General features: G+C 45.4%; 1 protein-coding gene across 4 annotated transcripts; it reads right to left on the bottom strand.

Annotated features, from left to right (window-relative positions):
- Nucleotides 1–2368: 2368 nt before the first annotated feature.
- On the bottom strand, nt 2369–24295 carry tmem260 (transmembrane protein 260). 4 transcript variants are annotated; one of them, XM_052085254.1, is made up of 17 exons: nt 23931–24037; nt 20549–20580; nt 19500–19645; nt 19152–19303; nt 10267–10444; nt 10079–10192; nt 9820–9999; nt 9699–9739; nt 8626–8712; nt 7703–7811; nt 7406–7578; nt 6385–6556; nt 5880–6019; nt 5235–5411; nt 4137–4190; nt 3845–3929; nt 2369–3681 (listed from the first exon to the last, which is right to left on the bottom strand). In XM_052085254.1, the coding sequence occupies exons 4-17, from the start codon at nt 19256–19258 to the stop codon at nt 3421–3423; spliced, it is 1878 nt and encodes a 625-aa protein (XP_051941214.1). In that variant the 5' UTR covers nt 19259–19303; nt 19500–19645; nt 20549–20580; nt 23931–24037; the 3' UTR covers nt 2369–3420. The 4 variants fall into 4 exon arrangements, with proteins under 4 accessions (XP_051941214.1, XP_051941213.1, XP_051941215.1 ...); XM_052085253.1 differs by lacking the exon at nt 19500–19645 and having other exon boundaries at nt 23931–24295; XM_052085255.1 differs by lacking the exon at nt 19500–19645 and having other exon boundaries at nt 19152–19263; nt 23931–24031.
- Nucleotides 24296–26005: the final 1710 nt, after the last annotated feature.

Here is a 26005-nt window from a genome sequence, read left to right as displayed (position 1 = left end):
CATTGCAACAAACAAGTCCACCCAGCAGTTTGGGAGGGTTCCTGATAAAATGGCCAAAGAAAAAAAAAACCCTGCAACACACAATGGGCGCCACCCAAATACAAACACAATGGAGAGCTGTGCCTAACACCTGCACAAATAAGCTTATTAGGCTTGCAAACATACTGTACCTACAACTGCAGACAGACAGTAACTCCCACACAGTGAGAAGCACACGTTAAGGGTGATTGTCAACAAAACTCTTGATAATCAATCATGGCATGTCAACACAGACGCTAATGGGCATAATTCTACCCAATACGCGTAGAGCAAAGTGTCAGGGTCAATAAAAATCTAGGACATCTCCTCTTAAAAAAATTGAGTGCAGTGGTTCTCAAAGTGGAGCCCGAGTACCACAAGTGTCCAAGTAAGGTTCAGTTGGACTTCACTTGCAAGTACAAAGCATTCCAACTTTAAGAGCAGTTTCTTTTTAAACTTAAGGTCAATTAGTCTTTTTTTGTTCATGTAACCCAATGACGTGATTTGTATTTCTTTTCTTTGGTTGTAAATTGTTTCTGATATTTATTGTCTTATTCCATCCTTCATCTTAGATTTCTTTTTTTCCTCATCATATTTTGATTTTATCCCGGTAAAGATTGGGGTGGTGGTGTTTTTCCCCCATAATAGACTATCACAAGTTTTTCATCTTTTTTTTTTGTCAGAATACGATGACTTGAGCTGTAATTTGATTTTTTTTTCGATAAGATTTGCACAGAATTCTTGGAACATTACATCTTTAAGAAGACAGATTCTGTCCCTTTCTGATGAACACTTGGGCCTACTACGCTGCTGTATTCTGACGTTAGTCAGAATGGTGGTACTTACTGGCATTTTTTTAAAAATCAAAAATCTGAAGACGCCCTGCGGTTGGCTGGCAACGGAATCTGGGTGTCCTCCGCCTACTGCCCGAAGACAGCTGGGATAGGCTCCAGCACCCCCCGCGACCCTTGTGAGGATAAGCGAATTGGAAAATGGATAGATGGATGGAAGTCTGAAGAGCATTTATCAAGGGCAAGGTCAAAAAGGTCATGGAAGAACTTGATCCTAGACCTCAACCACTGAAAAACAAACATGGTGTTACATATTCTCCTCGAAAAACACAAAACTTTGTCAAGTTATCCCAGAAGCGGGGGCTGTCGGTTCCCTTCTTCTGTAGCTGTCCTCTTACTTTGGTCCATAGAGTATGCAAAGTTACTGTCTTCCCGAATTGTTTTCCTTTCAACACTACTGACATCAACAAAGAATGTGTGTGGAAGTTTGGAGGCAGAAGTTGGCAACCAGCACACATTTGGGTGGTGCCCGGTAAGCATCCTTGAAAAAGGTTTCTCACGCTTAAGAATGGGATCTGCACGCAAAGTTTTTCCAGAGTGTAAGATTCTGCGAAAACTGCGGCCAGCTCTGTATATCACGGCGCTCACACCCTCTGTTCTCTTCCCAAACATGAACTCACAGACCCATCCCAAGCCGCCGCCTCCCTCCACCGCAGCTTCCATGCAGCCAGAGAGGAGAGGAGATAGGCCCAGTTGCTAAAGCTGTCTTTTCAGCCCCTGCTCCCCGCTCCGTCTATCTGAGATACACAGCAAGCGGAGGTGTCGCTTTTCTGCTGGCATTTCGGACAGTATCTACTTATAGACGGGGAGGAAAAAGAGAAAAGAAAAACAGAGAGGGTATTATCAGGGAGGGATGAGAGCAGCAAAGACATTTTGTCTTTTTATTCCCCTTCTAAGCCCTGGGCTTTGCTCCCAATCCGATTGGTCGATACGGCCAGGGATGTAAATGAAATGCAAAGAGGAATAAGGCTGGCTTCCCATCTCCAGAGTGTGCCCCCACCAAGTCCCCCGCTCCTCTCGCGCCGCCTTACTCTCGGGCTGTTTATGCCGTTGTCTTTCTGTCTCCCCATTCATAGACCTGCTGCTCCCCCTGTTCCTGTCTCACCCTCACTTGCCTCACACACACACACCCCACCCTACTCCCCCTCCACACTTGCCCCATCACTCGAGTCTCCCTGGCTGGGCTCTCGGAGCTCTTATCTCCTCAGACGCCCCACATTCCAGCGTTGTCGTGGCTCCCTGCCTGCATCCTCGGTCACGGCGATTCCACGGGTTGCCACAATCCGCGGCAGCTTGCTGATTTAGGGTGGGCAACTGACTCTCAGAGGAAGAGGCAGCGAGAGGAGAGGTGAGGAAGAGGAGGGGAAGAGGGGAGGACGTGGATGAGGGCGGAAGGGAGACAAGTAAAGTAAAAACATAAAGAGCGCATAAGACAACAAACCGCCCAAACGCACAACTTGTGATGTCACGTATGTGGTGGGCAACAACGACACAAAGTCTTCTGTGTTCCCCAATTCTTTATTATACCAACAAGAAAACGACTTTGGACACAAAAAGGTGGAAAATGTGTTCAAACAACCGCAACTTTCAATGTAGCAAGCAACTGACTGCCATCAATCTTCTTACAACATCAATGGGACGTCAATATCTGGTTCCTTCATCTGAAGTCTCACTCGTATGTCCGGGGTGACCACAAACACGCATCCATTTCTGCGGGAGCGTGCATGTCAAGCGTGTGTCTGGATTCATCAAAACTTCTCAGATATTCGGGGTGCACTGACCCATTTACCGAGCGTATTTCTGCATGTGTCTGGCAAGGGGAGGACTTTAGTTGAGATCGACGCATGTTCGGGCACATGCGTACGTTTTTTTAAAAAAAACTGACACGTGTGCGCACACGCACTTTAAAAGGGTCTGTGGCATTGTGACATTTCATTTAAATCCACGAAGGATTACAGGCCTCCCGTTAGGACGGAAGAGTGTGTGAGGGAGTGGGGGATGGGGGGGCCTAATCGAATGCATTAGTTTTAAACATTTAAAAGACTGTCTAAGATAGACTGATGGATGGACAGGGGGATGGGTGGCGAGTGCCGGGACTGGGTGGCACAGTGCGAGTCTGTCCTAGATTAAACAGCTGCTCTAATCCCCTATTTCTGCCCCCAAATTGGGTTTCCCTCAATCTCGTCATCCTAATGTGAAAGGGGGGGAAAAAGAGAAGCGGAGTGTCGGCCAAGGCAAAAATAATCAGTACATTAAAAGCTGCCTGAGCAAGAGAGGAGGGGGCAAACGGAAGACACGATGTAATGATAAAGCAATCAAGTGCCGGAGTCTAATGGGGCACACTTGATTGGGGTCATTCGAGGCTTCCTGTAGTCCAGCTCGCTCACCACATTACTCTGATTCAGTTCACCCAATGTGGCAATTTAGTCAAAACCCTGACAAAACACCACGACCGGTACATTATTGCGCTTCCTTCTGGAGAGCCAGCGGAACAAGAAGCTTGTCCGCTCTCAGGTCAGTTTCACAACTTCTGGGTGTCCGGTCAAACCTGTCAGGTGGTTTGCCCGAGGCTCTGGCGGTGGCGGGCTCTTTCTTTCAACAGGTGTGCAACGGCCGAGCGGATGGCGGGAGCCTGCGAGTCTGTGGGTTCCTTGTCCAAGTATAGGCTGAAGTGCTGGATGCTGCAGGTCAACAAGGTGTCTGGACTGTGGCCTTGGTGACCTGAGCGCAGCAGCCTCTCGCAGGCCAGTGCCAGGTTCTTGTCCCAGTTTGAAGGATAGTTGGAGGCGGACTCCACAAGCGCCTTATACAACTGCAGGCACACACAGCCGGACAATTACAAAAACAGATGTTTTGACAAATGGAGTGATTTTGCAGTATTTCCAGGAAGTGGCACCTAAATCTGTCCGCGATTAAAATGAAAAAAAAAAAAAAGAATATTACTGATATAGGAGCATTGTTGACGTCAGACTCACAGTGTAAGACAGCTCAAAGAGGTCAGATTTGCCCTCTCGCTGCAACCCCTCTGCCAGGTCAAACAGAAAGAAAGCCGTCTTTATCCTGAAACAAAGCGTTTAGGGATCAGGGTTAAGTGCTAGCTGGATGGCTGGATGGCACTTCAATACAGTGACTTATGGAGATACAGTTGCAGAACGGAACGCACACATACCGAAGATGCTCGACCACACATTACTGATGTACGGAGAGCAAGTGCAGCGTATTTATGCAAAGTGTAAGCGCATCTTAAATTGGACAGGTTGAGTGTACCTGGCTTGCCACATCTCCTCGTTAGCCACACGCTCCCAGGATGCAGAGTGGAAACTTCACACAGAGGGGAAAGAAAGGGTGGGGGGGAAGAATTTTTTTTTTGAAAAGCTTCAGGCAGTAACTCTAAATGAATACAAATGCGAATATATTGTTCCACTCGACTTACGCGTGGTCTGGAGCGCTAAACAAATATTTAATGCATAAACTTTAAATGACTGTGCAACAATGCCGGCTTGCGTATTAGACATGGAGTAAAACCACATTTGCCCCCTTTTTCTTTTTTTTCTTTCCACATGAAGATTGTAACCACTTGACCTCTTCTTCAAAAGAATATTTTAGCAGGGTCCCGGTGCTAATATTTAGCTGGTGGGCATCGGCGGACACGCTTGTCGTTGGAGTGCGAGAAATAATGTCACAGTATTCAGCCGTGGATATCTGAGTGAATGAGGGGCTGCTGGCAACCGCAACAGAAGATGTAGCTCTGACTAATTCCACTTTTGACACAGTTATTGACAAAACGCAATATGAAACTCATTATTTCCCATCTTCACTTTCATTTCAAATGGCTGAGAGCCTAATGTCTATGCTCTGCTTGAATTCACAAAGAAAGCAGATCACAGCGTGAAGAACAGAGCACAGCCAAGCTTCACGAGGACGACTGAGGAGCCGTGAGACAAGAAGCAAACAGATCTGCTTCCTTTGATTAAATCCATTTTGTTTACTTGTCTGTCTGAACGACAAACAGAATGGTGAAATGAAAAATTAAACCCAGTAGATGTAAATAAAACTGAACAGCACATTTATCAGGAAGTTTTTCCCGTCACTGTGAATATTTTCGATGAGACAATCTGCTATAAAATGTTCATGCAAAAAAAAAACCAACAACAAAAAAAAAACAGCTTTATCGATTCTAATTTCCCTCACAGGATGAATAAAGTTTATCTCTATAGCTATCAAAATAAAATCCGACTATGACGTAATGGCAGAATTGTTGATATGGCATATTAGAATGTATTATACTGTGCAAGTGCACCGAATATTGTAGCCACCGACTGCATGGTTTAAAATGTACGCCGCGGCTCTCTTTTGGTTGCTTACTGGTTGTGTGGCTCGCTCCAGTTGTAAAGATTGTGTGTGCGACTCGCCCACTCTTTGGGGTGAAACTGCCTCCGAGCAGAAACCAAGAAGTCACACACACCAAAGGGCCAGCGGGAGAAGCTACGACCCCAACTCGGGTCTCCATCAGGCAGCCCAATACAGGCAAACACGTCCCTCCTGCAGAAAAATAAATGGTGTCAGCTATAAAATGAACCCGTTTTCGCCTTCATTCTAGATAATACAAGCAGGCGAATTAATTCCTGTGCATTTCCTTAGTCAGCACACTCTTATACCAGGTGCTACATACCAAAGCCTCGCGCCCTGAGGGTTCAAACCCCTGTTTAGTGTTGCCCCACTGAGAGGCCGAGAGGCATTATTTTCCCCAAGCAAATACTGCCCCCTGGTGGATTCGGCATTTACAGGTCATATCTCAGTTTCAGAATGGAGCCAAGAGAGACGTTTGACACAATCAAGCAGATTAGTGACTCGTGATTCATCAAAGTCCTTTTAAGGCCTCAACATACCTATGTGCTTATCTTCACCCCGCGTTCAGCGGTGGGTCAACCATTCCACTGCCTAATGAGATCACCTACTGCTCTGATGGACCATTTCATTCGATAATTTTAGCGTTAATTTGAGACTCACTGGGAGTTGTGCATCAGAAATTCCTCTAGATTGAAGGTGCCTTTCTCCTCAGAGTGGACGGAGTCCCATTGCCGGCCGGGAAAGTGCACCCCACGGAGGTGCGCCCCAACCTTTCTGACATACCAACTGTATGTCATCATCTAGAGAGGAGAAAGAGAATTAGGTTTGTGTTTCTTTCTTTGTTTGCTTGCTTAGAATGATGAAAACAGGAAAGGTGTGCGCTTCAACAGTCAATGGTGTTGTTATATCGACAAATGTTTAAATCTCTTATAACAAATTGGTTCGCCAAACAGGATTTTCAAATGTAAGTAAGTAGACAATTTCTTCGGCCAATTAATAAAAATTTCCCATTAGTATTATGGTCAAGGTAGTTGGAGAAAACAATACAGGGGGACAACTCATTGACTTTATTTGACAAGAAACAAGGGTGTTTACTCATGTGTACTTTGTTCTCATTGAGACCCAAGCTTGATCAGAGAGAGTGAGGACAAGGCGAGGCTCTCACTTCCTGGTCGACCAGGCGCACATCAGGCCGCACATCAAGACAGTAGTGCAGGTAGCGGAGGGAGTTCCCCGGCAGATCTCCTCTGGTCAGGATGATGGAGTCCGTTGGGAAGGAGGCTAAAAGCTCCCTGCCGAAGCGTTCCACCACGCTGTTGTTGCTCTGGTCACATTCCCTAAGATCACAGACGCGTATGGAAACAGCAGCTTTGTTTACCTCCATTAAAAAAGGGCTAAGGGTGCACCTTCACCTCCATTCTAAGCGGGATACTGTATGAAAAAAGTCAGCATATTTTCTTGGGAGTGCGCTTACAAGGTGCTCTGAGAGGAAGTTGTCAGTGGCCCCGCCCCTTCGCCTGTGTACAGCGCTCCAGCTGCCTATCTAATCGTGAGCAGACAGGTGTGATGGGAATGACAGCGCAGGCCATGCTCTCTTCATGATCAAAGCCGCTCAGTGATGGCTGTCTGGCACTTCTCTGCACCTCGTTGGTGTAATCTGCCTCTTCGGACAGCTAACATCTCAGGCTGAGCTCAGCGAGTAGAATCTATGTGCAAACCGTGGCTCACTTTAGCCCTTGCCACGGGGTGAGTGGAGAGAAACCTGACACGTTCATACCGCAGGTCTGAAGCACAGACTAGAAACAAATCTGGTTGATTCGGGGGGGGAAACTTAAGCAAAGGGATTTTAAAAAGGTAAGAGAGAGGACTTTTTATTTTCCCCCTTTTCTCTTTGCTTTAACTTTTCTCTGCTGAAGTAACACTGGAAAAGTGGGCGTTCATACAATTCAATGTTAGTTAATCCCTTGAGAGCATTCAGACACTCTGTAAATGAGTGACACCTTTTTCACGCCAATTAAAAGTAAAAGCAAAACCAAAAAGAAAAAGCTTAGTGGTGTTCTCTGATGTATTGCTACGGAATTGCAAATTCGAGACCAATTGGGCAAAATGTTGGCAAATCAAACCAAGTGAATTTTAGACACAATGTCATAACTTTCCCCCCAAAAGCATGGATGCCGAGCACTCACCTGTGATTCGTGTGCATCATGTTTACCAGTAGAGCCGTGGTGAAGACCCAGGCTGTGGTCTTCCAAAACCCCCCATGGCCTAGCCACCGCTCCAACCGAGTGAGAGTAAGGCTGGAGCCGAGTCCAGCCAGCACACACAATATAGCATCACCCTGGATCCAAAAACGCTCTACCTGCAGCAGCAGAGTTATTCCTGCAGTTAGACTTCAACACAATACATTTTGCTGCTTCGCTGCCGTAATTGTCAATTAATATACAGTAATAAAATGATCTGTTTTTTTTTTTTTTTTTTTTTACCACTCCAAGCAGTAAAGGTCTACTGATGTCCAAGTTTGCCCTCCAAGCAAAAAACAGTGAGTATATGAGCAGCATGGAAATCAACAGCCAGGACATGGAGCGATACATGCTGGAACAAGAAAAAACAAACAATGCTGGAGAAAAATAGATTTTCCATTGACATAAGAGTGAGTCCATAATTCAGCTTGCTAAGAGGGGCATTTTCTCAAAGTAGTCTGAGTCATTAGGATCTGCCGCAAAGCTCTGAATCATTTCAGCTTGGCTGGAAACTGTACTAAAAACCAAGTAAACCAAAAATGAGACAGAAAAGGTGTAAACTTGATTCTAGTCACTTAGGTTTCACAAACAACCTGTTCAAACACAAAGTGTTTCACAGTGTTTGAGATTTCATCAAATCGTATCCATTATTAGGCAAACTGGCATTTCCATGATTTCCATTTTGACATCCCATTGCATGATCTTGCACTTCTTTCATTAGTGTATAGTGATAGGACTTTGCAGGGATCAATCCTACAGCATAAAATAATCTACTTGTGGACGCAAATTCAAAAACGGTGCTTGGCTTGGCCTGCTGCACATTGAGCAAAGTAGCCAAACTTTGGCATTGTACGCAACTAGTTCTCATCAGTGGTAGACCGTTGGCCACTAGTCTTGGCGTGATTCAGAATTTGAATCACATGTGGTTGGTATCACAACATTGCAGATCGAAATGCCATCAAAAGTGCCATGTCGTATCACATGTTTTCACAACTCAAATTATAACTTCAGTTATGAAGAGAGAAACTGACACCCACTATGTGTGCAAGGTTCAATTTCCTGGTGCAGGAGTGTGACCCCCCCGTAATCGTTCAGTCATATTAAGCAACAGCATTCAGTTTGCGACGGGCTTCTTTGATTTTGTTTCTTAAAGGGCTTCATCTTACCTATCCATTGAGGTGAGAAGGAGGCCCAATGCCGCCAGAGCCACAACAGGAAGAGAAAGGTCTGCCAGGCAGTGGTCCCACTGGGCCCTACAAATACACAAACAAACACGATGGGCACAAACGCTGACAAACGTTCAAGACAAACTCAAATGCTCGTCCTATGACAGAACTCAAGGACACCAATTCAATCCCCGCCGTTCCCGATCAAAACAAACTCTTTGGACTGTGCGCTCCTCCTTTCAAACAGATTGACAGATTCGAATGACAGTGTCACGCACCCCCCCGGTGCCCCGTCCTCTCTTCTCAGCCCTTGTCAGTCACTGAGCGCTTTCTCAGAGCAAAGATAGTTTCCTGCCTCTTGCTTAATACCCATCTCCATTTGACAGCTTATTGAGTCTCTCTATCTCCCAATGTACACTATGTGCGAGTGTGTGCTTGCGAGTGGTTGTGTCAGCTTCTCCACTGGGTTTACGTCTCCAGTGCGACATGCTTGTCATGTTCGCCTGTCTTCCCCATTTTGAAGGTGCGGTTGTCCATCAAGCAGTGGGGGTGATGAGTAGTAGTGGGTGCTGGTGGGGTGGGGGGGAGCCTTAAGATGCATAGGCACCCCCCCATTTCGTGTGTGTGTGAGAGTGTTGGCGGGTGGAGTCGAGAAAATACATTTTTTTTTCCAGGGCTGTTGCAGCATCTGTCATCACAACTCGTCACGCTTTAAACACCAGCACTGACTGATCACTTCAAACTGCTGGTGAAACAAAACACAGCGATTTGGCCCTCTAAGAAGGTTCACTTGTGCTTTGATGGGAGAGAGTAGAAGAACAAAAGCTCGTGAAAGAGAGAGAGAGATAGGCTGTGGAAATGATTGAGCACTGTGAACAAGTTGGTGTGGTTAAGCCTTTGTCCATCACCAAGAACCAGTACCAAGGAGAGCAGGGTTCTCCAGCTCCCCGACTGTACCTCTGATCACACATAGCTATACTGCAAAGCAAACCATACCTTCATAATGAAAAATAATTCTGCATTTATATCAAAACAGATTTTTGACAAGTACGAAAAGAAGAAAAAAAACTCACTTCAGCAATGACGTCAGGTTCGCAGAGCTCTCCGTCTTTGCCTGCAAACATAGAAAGAGAGCCAAAGTAAAATTTGATACGCCGGAGAACAAAAAACTCAAACAGAGCAAGCAACTCTTACCAGACTGAAGGTACCATATTCAGCCCTGAGCAGGTGGGTTAGCAGGCCCGATATAGTGGTCTGGTCACCCCAGGTCCAACGGGCAGCGTTCACGTAAGAGGAAAAAGGCAGGAAGATGTAGGGAAGAAAACCCAGCAGGAAGCACATTCCCATCCACATGAGGCTACGGAGAGACAGCTCCTGTCAAGACAGCAAACCAATTTGCAATCAAGCTAGGTGCTGTAAAAAAAAAATCAACACGTAAGAATCTCAGGCTTACCCCGTGTGAGCGGAGTCTATGCAAGACCCACGGGATGACTGGAAGTACATAAAGCACCAGGGTATGCTGGTTGCTGAGTCCCAGCCCGCAGCAAAGCGCCCCCCACTGTGAATGCTAACAGTACACATGGCGTTCTGAGGACATCTCGACAAGAAATTTGAAAATGTCAAAGCTGAAAGTCTACTCACCTTTCGCCTCTCAGATGCATTCGTAGCCGAGTGAAAGCTGGCAGCAAAGAAGATGAGCAGCCCAGTGAAAAGATTGTTGAGGGTGAAAACCTCGGCAACCACTGACCACTGCCAACTCAGCCTGGAAACGGCAAAGACTCCTCCAGCCAGTGCTGCTCCAGGACCAGGACCTACCAACCTAACAGCAAAGGACAAAAGGGGTTGAGGGGCTGCTCAGCATAAACAAGAAAAGCCATTTATCCATTTCTCAGTGAACGCAACAATTTTCTTCATTTTGGTGGTGATTAACTCATCGGTGTATTTCGCTCTAAAAATTAGCTTAGCCTTGCCATTGGCAAGCGTAGTGAGGATAAGAGTTTTGGAAAATGTATGAATTGAATGGCAGATACTCATGTGCGCAACATTATTATTATTAGTTTTTTTTTTTTAATGTGTGTGTGTGTGTGTGTGTACACCGGCACATTTTACTTACAACCAATGGTCCTAATTTGTGAGACCATTGTATGCTGTCAAACAGTATGCCCTGGAAAATATTAATTCTCAAGTTTTTCTCAAATGTGTTAGAGTGTACTTATGTTGAGCACTGACGTAACTTGTAATGGAAAATGGAATTAAATTCATTCATTCATTCATCTTCCGTACCGCTTGATCCTCACTAGGGTCGCGGGGGGTGCTGGAGCCTATCCCAACTGTCTTCGGGCAGTAGGCGGGGGACACCCTGAATCGGTTGCCAGCCAATCGCAGGGCACACATAGACGAACAACCATCCACGCTCACACTCACACCTAGGGACAATTTAGAGTGTTCAATCAGCCTGCCATGCATATTTTTGGAATGTGGGAGGAAACCGGAGCACCCGGAGAAAACCCACGCAGGCCCGGGGAGAACATGCAAACTCCACACAGGGAGGCCGGAGCTGGAATCGAACCCGGTACCTCTGCACTGTGAAGCCGACGTGCTAACCACTGGACTACCGGGCCGCCTTGGAATTAAATTCTTGAATTAAATGAAGTGCGGGTGAGGAAGGCAAATTTGGACAAAAACTATTAATTTCCCTTTTTGGAGAAAGAATTTGGGGAGTGGCCTTTCCTGATTTTTTCTATTTTTTTGTCACAGATGCGTAAAGGCATGATTCACTGCCATTGTTGTGAGTATGTTTGCATGGCACTGCTTATTATTCTTTTTTTGGTGACTTCCTGTGGCAGGTCTCCAGCGGTATTACACACAGGCCAGGCATATAAATCAAACGATAGTGTTTAAGCGTTTCCGTGTGGATATACATTTCACACATGTGATTCAGTGTTCACGAGAATTGTTTTATAAATGAATCCACCTCTGTTTCCATGTGCACGTGCCCTAAGTTTCTGTCCCTTTTTCCTTAGCAATGGCACAAATGAAAAGGAAAAAGCCGTTTCGCATTAAAGTTATGCAGTTAAAACCCCCAAAACTGATGCCCACACTTTGCGTTCCAATATTTTCATTACAGTCCAGACCTAGAAAAACATTCCATGAATTGGCCCAAATGAGTAATATAACCCACCACCGCCCATTCGCAGAGAAGCTAGTTGATCTCAAACAGAACGGCATAAAAAAATGCCATGGTCATGATGGCACTTTATCCTCAGCTTCTTAAATATAATGTGTGCAAAAAAAGTTTCCCGCTTCCTCCTCTCCTGTAATGTCTCCATCCCTTTTGCTGTAATTGAAGCAAACTTGGCCTAATCTGTCATGCGCTAAGACCCACCACTTACTAAAATGAGAGACAGAGGGAAGAGAGAGGTGACAAATGATGGGGGGAGGAAGGAGGGGTGGGGCAAAATAGTGCAATCAAATGTGTGTTAAAGGGTTGAGACAGTGTGCCGGATGAAGGAGGAACTAAAGCAGGAAAAAAGTTCAAACAGAGAGAGAGGGGGCAAAAGAAAAACGGGTGGAGGGTGGGGGTGGGCAGCCCGGTCCCCTGCACGCTGGCTCGGAAATATGAGCGGGCTCGACAATTAGGGAAGTCAGGCAGTATGGCCCTTTCCGCCATTGTGTGGAGTGGCTTAGAGTCCTCATCAGCCTATCAGCTAACTGACAGGCAGAGAGCTGCTCTATTCAGCGCGGCAGATACAAGCTGCAGGCCAAACGGCTGCCAGGTCCCTTATGACCCCACAATCCCTTGCCGGTGACAGCTTCAAGCTCCATAGCAAATTAGGCGCTCTCACATTACAATCGCAGAAGACAGATTCCATTAACGGTATCTGAAATTGAGTAGAGAGCAGGCCCGTTATCAGACCTGACTCATAAGCACCGCCATTAATCAGAAGGCATGATAGCATTTATACATTTCCAGCTCTCTGCCTGCCGCTGTGATAGTCAGCCACAAAAGGCCTGATGAGACTTAGGCGAGGGGAACAATGGAGCTTTTTGAGGAAAGCGCGCTAAATCAGAGGGGGGGGAGAGGGGGGGGGGAATCTTGCTTGCTGACTATTTCCCCCTTTTTTCTTAGGCTTTCTTCTTCACTATTTTTCCTCTTTGCGTTCACTGTAAGGCGAGCTTGTGAATATATGTGCGAAAGGGCGGGTGCGGGGGAATGGAGAGTGTTGATGGGTCGTCTAGGCGCGCGTCTTAATATGAGATAGCGGTGTCTTCCCTCGCCGCCCCGCTCCAAGAATTAGTTGTAACTTGAAGCAGGGATGAAGGTGGTGGGGGCAAACGGGGACCCCTGCACACACTAGTTTACCTCCCTGCTTGACAATTAACCCAAAGCTCACACTCCTAGCGGGAGGGCGTTTTTTTTTTTGTGGGTGCAGAACAGTCAGGGGGGTCCCATGGACACAGTTATTACAACAAGTCGGTTCTGGCTCCTTAAGCCGCACCTGATAGATATGCAGCACTTGTCACATATTCAGACACACATCTTTTTTTCATCTTCCACTACTTAATTCTCACTGGGTGGCTGACAAATCTCTCTGTTAGAACTTGACAGTCCGTTGGAGCCCAGTGATGTGTGTATAGTACAGCTGTAAATGACCCGCCTGTCTGCGTGGGACCACCTGGGTCCATGTCTGCCTCTCTACAGCTTATTCTCCCAGGGCGTCCAGACATAACAGGACAACACTCTGACACCAGAGCATTGGCCATTATCGCCGTTCTCTGTAGCGCAGGATGCTGCTGTGCAGAAATGCGGTGGCTCAGCCTCAGCAACAATGGCCTGGCTAGAATGTGGCAGAAGAACAATCCAGCTACGTCTCTTGCACCCACTGCCAAAATGTTTGCATCCTCACCTGTCCAATTAACCTCTTTGACAAGACATCAACCACACAATTATGTCAATTATCAATGGTCTAGTTTTTGACAGTCCTCAGACACTAAGTCACGTTTGAAGAATATCTTCCATAAAATGCTCTGAGCTGATTCAAAGAATAAAAGATGAAAGGGAAATACACAAATAAGAAATGACAACGGTACAACAGGCTCCGTTAAGCAGTGTCCCCTTCAAGGACTCCACAAAAGCGCAGTAAAACCACTTTGAAGTGTCAAAATGGGACCTGCCTCATTTACCACTCGAGCTTTCCCTACACAGTGTGTACTCGAGGCGTGCCAGCAGTCGCCTGTGCTAAATGGCTGTGCACAAAAGCATACACCAGCCCTGCGCACTGAATGGCACTTGACAATGGAGCTGGTCGGGGCAGCCAGCAATACAAAGCGCCTCAGGGACCAGACAATAAATACCGCAACTGTGCCGTCGCAGATCAGCGCCGCACTGTTCTCAACCAAGTGGTTTTGGGAGACTGCTGGAAAGGAATCACACATTCCTGAAGAGGGGCGGGAAACCATAGAGGAGGTGGCCTGCACGGCCTGTGAAGGACGCTTCCAGCTGGCCCTCGATGACACCCCCGAGCTCTCCTCTGGCCAGACTGGGTACTTAGAGGCTATTAGAATACAGAGCATTTCATTGCTTTGAACTTTAAAGCCAAACTGCAATTGATATACTGTATTCATTTATGCATTTAAAATGGTATGGAAAGGTAATGGTAAATCTGTTACAGGAATCAAAACCTTTGAAAGACATGCAAGACTCTGGTATTCATATTCGTATCAGAAATGCACTGCATAACACAGATTTGGAACATTGCAAATACAGAGCACCCCAGCTATTTGCGGGGGATAGGTACAGGGTCAGTCTGCATAACTGACGCCTATTGAAGTCCATCGGGGGGGAGGCTATTTTTTTTCAAAACCCAAATGAAAATGATTCAATATTATTTTTACACAAAAAAAAACGGAGAAAATGGGGAATAAAATCCACCACCCTACCCCAAAATCACAGAAAACACCAAAAAGGTTCCAACTACTTTAAAAAATATTGAAGAATAAAACTTATGTGAATATGCAAATTCAAGGGTCAACGTTCCCTCTGAAATGCATGCATGGGCAACTGCGCACTTCTGTCACCTTCTTAGCGCACACAATGACCCTTGTGCAGGGGGTGTCCAAAGTCGGTCCTCAAGGGCCGCTGTCCTGCGTGTTTTCCAGCTCCCCCCCGAAGCAACACACCTGATTCAAATAATGAGGGTTGTTCTAATGCTGAAACAGTTTGTAAAATACCACCTTAAAGAACCAAGTCATCACTAATATTAATAATAATTAAGTTTAATTAATAAATAGGTTGACGGCAACAACAGTCTTTTCATTACTGCCTCAGTGTAGTCTTTTTCAATTGGTGATTTCATAATACAGTCAAGCTCAGCTGAATGTGGCATGCCACGACCCAATTTTAGAGCAATTACTGAAACATACTCCCCTCCCTCATCTTTAGTGTTCACCAAGGATGCAGTCTCCTCCACAAGCGAGGGACTCCGGTTTTGCCACTCAGACACCTCTCCTTCCAGGAAGCGCTCCAGTGCTCCTAGTGCGTATAAAATTAATCAACACAATTCCGCTCAAACAATGCAGCCACCGACATGACAATTTCTCCCGTAATGCCATCATAATCTCAGACCAACACACAAAAATTACAGGAGCATGAGGGAAAGCAATTTACACACACACACACACAATCATGTTTATGCAATTCACTGACAGCCATTTTCCTTGCTGCTTTTCCACCAGTCATTAAGCATACAGCAGCGATACATAAATGTTGCTATGTTGCTGGCTAAACTATAATTGCCAAGTCTGATCCATCTCCATGCCGGGTGCCTTATTAAAACTGCCTGTGGTGGGTGAAGAATGTAATATTGACGTCCGAGAGAGACACAATCTCAGGCCTAAGGGCAAAAAGGACGATTAAACTGGTACTGTATGCAGCCGTCTATCTGGCGGTCCTTCTCTCTTTTCCTATCCCATAGCCAGTAATGAGGAAATAACATCTTCATTAGGCATCTGTTTAACTGTATTAGAGAACGAGTCCTGGGGGAAACCATTGGTTATGCTGATTGTGGGGGAGCAGGGCTATTGGACCGCAATATAACACATGGAAGAGTGGGAAGAAAAGAAGAGCAACAATTTGGGTGGAAATGACGCAATGCTACATTTGCTATTGTTCACAAAACAACGGATTCGCAAGAACATTTTGAACATGTTTAAAATGGAAACCTTGAGAAGAAAAAGAGTTTGGAACGAGTCAAACAGTTTGCACCCTTTCACGAATGTTTACAAACCCCAAAATCGCTACATTTGCAAGCTTTCGCCGCTCATACGGGATTCACAGATTCCATTGCTATTTTGCAAATGTGAGACCCGAGCCTATTGATCCATGCAATTCTCCACCATCGTTCAAAACATTCCATATATAAAAAGAGGACCATCTCAATCATATTGCTGATGGACAGCGTGGCACACACTCACCCTCCTGTTACCTGAGGTATCGGCTGGGCCAATTTGTAGCAACGGGGCCTCTCATCTAGGGGATAGAGGCTGACAGACATGTTTGGTGTGCTTATTATGTAATCGCGATCAAACTAAAAATGCTGATGTTTGAGTGTTCCAGGGTTGTTTTTCTGCTCAGAAGGCTGTCAGCATGCTAACGTGGCTGCTCCTGGTTTCTCAGGATAAGCTCGGGAATGGGAAGAGATCCCTCTAAGGTAGTGGAGATACAGAGCAGCTTTAGCAGATAAAGTGTGAAACGAGAGCACACGCAGAATACAGAGCTGCCTGGATTATCCCGTTATGAAGGGTGCATTCCTCTGGAGGCTCACGGCTGAGGCCCGTAGCATTCCGCGGGCCAAGTGTTTTTTTTTCCTCGGTGCACCTCCGAGTGCAATCGATAGCAATTAACATTACGTGCGCCATCCTCAAAGGCTTGTCAAGCCACGGTGCGAAAAACATACCAAGACGTGCAATTTGACCATCAAACCACTTGATCAAGGCAAGGGAGGCAAGTGGAGTTGACAAATCAAAGGGAAGTGTTACATTTCTATATTTGCCCAAGCAAAGTGCCTTCCAAACCTATGAATGCACATTAAACGCCGCAATCCAGCCGACTAATTTAAATGGATACTTCAAAGGTTTGGATATATTGCAGATAAATGTGCCTTCAATACAATTTTCCTGTGAAGGCATAAAATTGTTTCTTTGGGAATAAATGGAGCAACTCAGTTGAATAAAGCTTTGAATGCAAATAAACAACAAATGAGAGAACTCATTGAAGAGGGAGCAGGTATCAACTGCCCAGTTTTGGAATTGTACAGTATTGGACAAACAACATAGGGGGCTCACCCCTCCCCTTCAAGCCACAACATTACTGCGATTGCTGATCGACAAACTCAAACTGGGCCCTGAACAGATAACAAAAACATTTTATGGCCCCCTCCCCCGCTCAATTGAGCCCATAGATTACATTACGTTCACACTTAACAGCTTATGTTATGTGACTGTTTGCTTTGGCTGAAGTCCTTGCTACCCATCAGGCTCTAGTCGAGGTAGAGTGGCGTGGGCTGTTTTCAAAATGACTTTTCACTTTGCCATAATCCAAAATTGAATCTAAATCCCCAGAGATTACAAACAGCGCTATAGTTAACATGCACACTGTGAGCCAAAATGCTCCCAGACAGCATGGCTATTTCCGGCCTTCTCGACGTCTGGCCAAGAGCTACTTTCCTCCAACTGAATAGTAACTCATCAATGGCATTAAGGCTGTGGGGGTCAGAGAAAAACCAAAGGCCGAAACAGCTCATCTGGAAAATGCAGTCTGCTCTAAAAGCCTGATGGAGCACATCCTCGTCAATCCCCTTGTACTTCGGCAGAGGCCTGGACTCTGAACTTTGACTTTAACCCTTAAATTGAGTCATAGAAATAAGGCAATTAAAAACCATTTTGGCTTGTTGTACATTACGACCATGTCCCAACTGCAAAAATGCAGATGTGGAAATTGACATCCTTTAGATGACGTTGTCCGGTGGGGCAAAACAGTTCAGCCTGACACGACAAATATAATATAATGTAACAACAGCGTCTCATATTAAATAATTGCATATTACCTAACCCCAAAGGGGAATCAAACACTGTACTTTGGACAACAACAAGGTAAACGAGTACAACACCAAACTCATCATGCAGAGGAGATGAGGCAAGTTGTGAGAAAGAGGAGGACAGCGTTTGTGAACATGTTCCTTTTTAGGCCCAGGAGGCAAGAAGCGTCAGATTAGAAATCGTGCCATGTCTGGATTGGGCGCATGCTGGGCAACACGGGGGGTCGAAGGAATACAGAGATGTGGTGGCGTGCGGGTTGGAGGGCATGATAATTGTGGTATACATAGACACACGCGAGCGCTAACTCACAACGGGTGGCTGATGGGTAAACAGGCTGGGCAGGGTTGTGGCAGGGGGAGGGCAGCATGAGCTTCGCTCCTGAATGCTGAGCAGAGGATTAGGGACAGCACCATCGGGCTGTCAGGACCCTGAAATGCCACTCTGTGCCTCACACGACATCCAGATGCAAAAAGTAGTGGAAGAATGTCCATTTCTGTTTCTCCAAGACTGTTTTTCTCTAATCAATTTCCCGTTTGGATATTTGTCTTGTGACGTTGGTACGTTTTGACCTTCTGTCCAAATAAGGTGATCTTTTCAAATGTGTGTCGTTCAATTGAAAACTGCATTCTTACTGCAGCTCAATTCCGCTTTTTTGTCCATCTGCACAATGTATCAGATTTTTTTTTAATTCAGCGTGAGCAATACAATTCCTAGTTTTTCAAATCCAACCGTGGCCTCTTTTATATGTGGATATAAGTCGGATATGTGTCCAATGCATGCGGTATAAACGTTCATCCGTACACATCCAAACGACATGTCATCAAAAGCCCAATATGCCCGCCACACCAACGGGTAAGAATGCTTTGGGGGACTATTGACAATGACGCAAATCTGCAAAATTGTTTCAAGAAACAGTGTTGATTTATTTGACTTATTTTTCATCTCTCTCACCTGGAACATGAAGCATAAATTGGACCTATGTGGTGATAGTAATAGTTCATCCATGAAGACGGTTCATTTGTTACGTGTGGAAATGACGTGATGTCATCTTTAGAAGCAATGAAATGATGGGATTGAGGAGCGTAGCCTTATATTGCCAAATTATTTCTACCTCCTCCCGCTTCACTTCTCTGTCGATATGAGATAAGATGATATTTACTTCCATAAAGACTGCGCGTCATTTTTGTATTTATTTATTAGTTTTTTTTGCCGCACATCACTCGACGTATATGACACATGACGGACAAAAATAAATCAATCTCAAGAAAAAAGAATGCTTGTATTAGGTTAACTATCCACAATGAATTTGAATATAGAAATGTAATTAAATAAAGCTCAACTGTACTAAAATATATGACATTTCTACAGAATTTGAATTGAGATGTACATCTAAGCATAAACGGTTTTTCTTTGCATCTACAAGGGCCTACCTGCATACAGTCATGCAGAGGGCGCCACATGCCACTGCCCCCAGCACGCTGCTCATTAGGTTGACGCTGTGGGCTGGTGAAAGTGTGGGCAGAAGACACATGGCCATGCGAGCTAGCAGTGTGAAGAGGGGGTATCCGGGAGGATGGGCCACCTGGGCACACAGAAACGTTTGAAAACACAGTGAGCGGCATAGCCTCTCACAAAATAACTGACATGGTACGAAAGGACGGTCATTCGTAGAGTAGTGGTTCAACTTCACATTGCTGAATTGCATGTAGTTGCTGAGAGACAAATTTGTGACCCTGAACAGGTTAAGCGAAACAGAAAATTCAAGAAACCAAAGGCACCTCCTCCTCGCACTCTCCACTTGTCTTTCTTTGGCCTCTTCCCAAGGACGGCGCGGCTCCCAAGAGCACGCAGCACAACACGTGATCTTCGCCCGCCCCAGCCCCCAAAACCACCGCCAAGCCGCGGTCGTTCTCGTCTGGGGGATCTCAGCAATCACAGCAATTAGCCGCTAAGTCTCCTTCGCCCAGATAAGGGCTCAGTCATTAAAGACAGATTCATTTCCTGCCGCTGATAACTCTAACTAAGTCACACTGGCGGAAAGTAGGGGCAGCGCTTCAACCGAAGACAGTACGGAAAGGTGAGTGTGACTACTTTGCCGGTCAACGTTAGAACAGACCGTACCATAAAACTACACCAGATGCCCCAGTTGGGCTTTAGAAAAAAACGTTACGGTCAGAAGACAAAGCGAGGGAAAAAAGTGAGAGTTCAAATCGTGAACTTGAAAGCGAGAGAATGACATGAGAGGAAAGATTCAAGTTCAGGATCGCTGAGCCCCAAAAAAAGTCAGAAAGACAAAAGGGCAGAAGAACTCTTGGGATCAAAATGGGCAGCCTGGGACACAGGGGTGGCCTGCGAGGCCTTTGGGAGGCCTGCGAGGCAGCCGGGCAGGCCACACGGACCGCAGCCCTAACAGCAGGATTACTGGCATAGTGACACCGACACAGCCTCCCTAAAAGGATCACAGCGGCGTAATAAACTTTATTAAATAATAAAACTTATTATAACTGTTAACCCGATTTAGTTCATTCTTTGCGGCTTACACACACACAAAAAACGAGGGGTGGATATAATAAGCCTTATACCGTACATAAGGCAAAGCCCACAAAAGCCATCGCCTTACTATTGACTTTAATTGGATTTGAAAAACGGGTTGCAAATTATAGCATTCTCTACTTGCAACTTGGTCAAATAAGTGTAAAGAAAAGAAGGGGGGAAACCTGTGGACTGAAACTGAATTAATCTGCTTTCTGCCCATGCTTAATTAAACTTGCTTAATGCTTCTAAGAGTTAATGAGTGAATTGATTAAACAATAGCGCTAATACTTACCCCCAGCTCACAGGCAGCGGTGATCAGCTCTCCTGTGGAAGAGAAATGGCGGAGGAAATTAATGTAAACCCAATAATTATTATTAAGAGACAAGTCTGCTCCCAAAGTTTTCCCAAATCAAATACTTGCGCTGGGGTTTTGCATTAATTTGCTAGGATCAAAACCTGCAAATCTTCCCAGTGTGACATTTCCTAAGCGGCACGCTCATTCTCTTCAGCGCTTGCCTCTCCCCTGACGCCTCCCCTCCCTTGCCTTCGCCACCATACACACACACACACACACACACACACACTAGTAGACACCCTCTCCAATGCACTGTCACACTAAGACACACATATGCTGATCTGAGAAGAATGCTTCCAGTCCCATCCTCCCCGTGCGTCAGGATCTTTCTTCTGCCACTCTCCATGCGTCTCTGCCAGTGTCTCAGTGTCGCCTTCAGTCCGTTGGGCACAAACAGAAAGAAGGCGACGCTGGTGACAGTCGCAGAATGAGGTAAGCTGCAAAAATAAGAGCCGGCTGCACAATTTCATGACAAGCGCTGTGTGAGGCACAACACTGAACGAAAACGTCTCCCCCACCCCACCACTCCTAAAAGCTATTTGAGCAAGCTTTAATGTAGCTGGGCACAAACCCATTTGTGCCAGAATACACCCAGAGCGTTTCAAATTATGCTGATTTCTCACCCAATGTTTGCATCTCCCACTCATGAAAATTGAAATTCGGTTCAGATTAACTGACACTGATAAAGGTTTGGGTTCATGGCAGCACCCTCTAGCGGCACTAGAGAGAAAGTCCCGCGTCTGCTCCATCATATTCTGCAATGTCCTCATGGCCTGTATCGGCACAGCACAGGGCATCAAACCATTCAGTGAAAAAGAAAAGATGTGCGCGTGTGAGGCTTCACAAATCGTAAAAAGGCCAACAATTAAACACAGTCCATTCCATGATGCTTTAATTCCAGGTTGTTTTTGATTTCAAAACTTTTTTTTCTAACATGAATATATAAACAAATGCAAAATGTATTCATTTGTTCCAGGGTCAAACTGTCGCCATCACAAGGCCTTTATTATTTGTAGGGGCTACAATGGAGACATTTGCAATTTACAGCAGCAAAATTTTGAAAGAAAGAAAGTGGGGGAAAAAACAAAGTTGACTGGTTTAATTTTGTAGTTGAATTACAAGAGACAAAGAAAAGGTTAAAGACATGAGTTAATCACATAAGATGTGCTGACCTTAATTGTGATTTAATGCTTTGGTGGCACAAGGATCCCTAACTCTTATCAGTCTAATGGAGCATGAAGTCAGAACTCCTCCAAATGCACATCTTAAACACTTTCCAGCTCCATTTCACCCAGCATGAGCGGCGAGCTACGTACTTGCCACCGCTTCCACATTTTCTCATCCTTCGTCAGCTCCTCATTTTCCCTGAGCGGTGGCACACATTTCCCCCCATTCAACAGAAATCAAACTGAGTGAGCAAAAGCAATCTCAGAGTGAGACGGTTCTGCAGACCGTGCCCCCCACCCCCTCCAAAATGGAAGCTAGTGACTCAACGGGGGAGCAGCGAGGTTGCCAAGAGTCTTTGTGATAGTGGAGCATGGGCACCCACACCGGTCTTCCCGTAATCCCAATCATTTCCACACTCCACATTCCTAGACAACAGTGTGCCCGAGGGGCTGTGCTCAAACTTCTCCAGGGCACATCACACCTAAAGAGATTAGGACACGGAGACGGAGACCTGGGGAATTCAGCTGGCACTATCAGAGTGGGCATCCTGCACCGTCCCTAAACACTGTGGAGAAGGGGCTGGCCATTTTTTCAAAGCACCCCCTTACCCACACCCCCCGTTTTACCATCCTCATTCACGAGAGCAGGCAGGCTACTCGGTGCTCTCTCCTCGTTGTTCCGCATTCATATATGGCTCAGCTTTTCATACGCTTGCAATGTGCAAATGCGCGTTTCTTTCCGCAACTTGTACGCCAGACCGCTGCAAAGCTAACAAGCAGCAGGGTCTTCATTTGGCCAATTTAAACATCTGTAACTTGACTATCTCAACTAAACACTCTCTGCAAATGTGCAAGGCACTCTTTGGCAAACTGCATTACAGAGAAAGTTGGAAGACACATTGGCCTACAGCATGTACTTTGCAAAAGGTAGGGACTGAAATATAGTGCATATGCAGAACAGTACAGGTATGTATATATGTACGTAACAACAGACTTGAGTTTCATTGAGGTAATAAAAAATATCAAGCATTAGAGCAATAGAGCGGTTCAGCATTCGCACGGTCACCTATTCACGGATTTTGAGGGGGAAACTCTCTGTAGCTCGAATATTTTCAGGGGTGGCCGAGGATGATTGTGTGCCAATTTGTCATTCTTTATCATACCATTTACAGGCAGGGTTTCATGAAATAGAATTCATATCTATCCAGAATAATGGCCATCACACTCATAATCGGGTGGCCCGGTAGTCCAGTGGTTAGCACGTCGGCTTCACAGTGCAGAGGTACCGGGTTTGATTCCAGCTCCGGCCTCCCTGTGTGGAGTTTACATGTTCTCCCCGGGCCTGCGTGGGTTTTCTCCGGGTGCTCCGGTTTCCTCCCACATTTCAAAAACATGGCAGGCTGATTGAACACTCTAAATTGTCCTTAGGTGTGAGTGTGAGTGCGAATGGTTGTTTGTTTCTGTGTGCCCTGCGATTGGCTGGCAACCGATTCAGGGTGTCCCCCGCCTACTGTCCGAAGACAGCTGGGATAGGCTCCAGCACCCCCCCCCCCCGCGAGGATCAAGCGGCTCGGAAGATGAGATGAGACACTCATAATCAAGCAGGAACAAGTCTAAGTAAAAAACGCTTTTCTGAGCTTAATTTAATAGATATTTGCCATCTTTTTTGCTGTTGCTTTGCGTTTGTGTACTATCTCAATAATAATAGTAACAATAATATTAGTCGATTTGAGGGTTTTTTTAAATGGAGAGGAAAAAGCTTCATGCCGATAAATCCCTTAACACGATCGTGATTGTTTTGATATTTTTTCAGATTGATAAGATCATAGGTGCAGACAGACATATTAATTTTGGTGCGGAATGGTCGTACATTAAGCCCAAAATAGGTCTACGTAAATTGGTTTTGATTCTTGCAGAAAGCATGCCCCAGCCATATTATCAAGACAACACAGTAGTACCCTGTTTTAATATGTGCTGTGGAGAGGAATGTAATTTTTCCGTTAACATTTAGTTTCCCTGATAGATAGCAGGTGTAGATCACCTCAATACAGCTCAAAATCGGACCACATGAGCAGCTACCAAAAACACAACAAACCCACGTGACTTGAAACAAGGCAGCTTAGTTAGCTTGCCGACTGTCGTTAGCAACCAACCTGAATCTCCGCCGGGGACTGTTCTCTGCACAGATGGCACATAGAGAGCAAGCACACAGGCGACGGTTGCACCGGTTAATATCCAGCTCGTCTTCTGTTCCGGGTCCATTATTGACATGGACATACGTCGACCCTTTTTTTTCCCTCGGAGGTTAACGTGAGACAACTAGCGACCTATGCTACACCTACAAGCTAGAATAAAGCAGTGCGACTTGGTTTACGCGAAATTAGTATCCCTTAACGTATTGCGTTTAAAGCGTTTGACTCAAAATGCAGACACAACATTCAGGGCTGAAGACTGAAAGACCGAAATTGAACCTCTTCTTTTCCTGGTACGTATCCGCGCCAGTGAGCGAGTCTCGCGAGACTACCGCGGGAATTTGTTTTAACCATTTACTGTATTTCAAAGACCACACGATACAAAATTCATAATACTGTAATACAAAGCAAGTTCAAAACAGTATTACATATTTTTTATTGCTTTGAAAAATCGCTTTCAGATTAGAAATTGTAAATGTTTTAACCCTGTTATGTTGTGGGTCAAATTGAGCCACCTTAAAATGACATGAAAAGAAAACGTTTAATATTACAGTTTTAAAATATTTGTGACTTGATTGAATACATACGCATCATTAAATATAGTGACACATGAAGGCTAAAAGGGTGAAGAATTTTCATCATGTTTGGATGGTTAAATGTGCAGCAGTTCCTATTGACCCAGAAATATTTTGGTCGATCAAAGAAACAAGCATTTCAGAGTGGTTATTATACTTTAAAGACAAATATATAAAAGGGTGGTATTGATATTGTGGTCTGTCCCAATAGTTACTTATCAATCATAGTTATGGCTCATACACCATGGGTCCATGGGTGAGAGAGTGAGAAAGGGCGGGGCGGGTTAACACTGTTTATTATTTGACACTTTGCCTTTCTCCAGAAATATACACCAGCGGTTTGGCAAGGAGGACAGCTGCCCCGTCTGTGTCATGCTGAACACCGGTCTGCAGCACCTGTTCTCAGGTTGCAAGACTCTACTGAAGATGGCGGCATGATAATGTATTGAGGAAGGGACAGGGTGCAGAGGACATCAGCTGGCGGGGTCATCCAGGAGGTGCGGCATAGTTCATCAGGAAACACCATCCTCCTACGCAATCTCTATTGTCTTCATCTTCTCTTACCTGCCGGGCTTCCAGTATGTTTACTGTATGAGTTGGATTTTTTTTTCTTGTCCAATCAGATTTTAGCCTCTTTGTCATATCATGTGAATCAGTCCAGGGCCACCATACTGTCAGTCAATCTGTAGTGCTGGCTGATGTACTTGACTAGCGATGACATAAGCATTTTTCCATCAACTGATTGGTTGGTCAGCGCAAGACAACTGCAACATCAAGAACACATCTGTAGGGATTTGCACACATTCATACATTTAATAGTCAGAATCAGAAAATATGATGTATTTTATTTAACGGTACAAATTGTATTTGTCATGTTATTTGATAAATAGTCATTCTGAAGTGCTCTATGTGATGTACATGACAAAACTGCATGCTGGTATATTGTGTTTTTGTACAGTATTGATCGTTTATTTAATTGCGATGAGTTAGTAGTGGTATTAAGAGGTGGACTGAATCGGTAAGTCCCCATTTAAGGCCCAGGTTCCAAATACGAGGCCCACCTTAGATGAGGCATCCTTAAATATCTCCATATTGTGACCATATCGTTTGAAGGGTTAGTGTAATAAAAATATGTCCCCCTTGAACTGATAATAATCCCCGCCCACCATAAATGAGTCTGATCCGTCAGTAAATTGAGCCCTTGGTGAGGTGGAGTGGTGTCAGCACCTATAGCCAACTCTCCAATGGCTGCTTAATCCTCGCTTCCCACTCGCTGCCTGCCACCCTCACCGTCTAATCAGCCTCCAACACACACACATCTGACACACACCCGAGTGCTCGGCCTTCCTCGCACTCAGCCATCTCTTCAGTGTGATGTCACAGCTAATCCATGCGTGGTTATCCGCTGGACTGCAGTGTTGGCTGGCAGAGGGATGTGGGGAGGAATTTGGGAGCGACGAG

Source organism: Hippocampus zosterae, chromosome 14, assembly GCF_025434085.1.
Source record: "Hippocampus zosterae strain Florida chromosome 14, ASM2543408v3, whole genome shotgun sequence".
Lineage (NCBI taxonomy): Eukaryota > Metazoa > Chordata > Actinopteri > Syngnathiformes > Syngnathidae > Hippocampus > Hippocampus zosterae.
The sequence above is the reverse complement of the archived record's forward strand: the minus strand, read 5'-3'. Positions and strand labels throughout refer to the sequence as shown.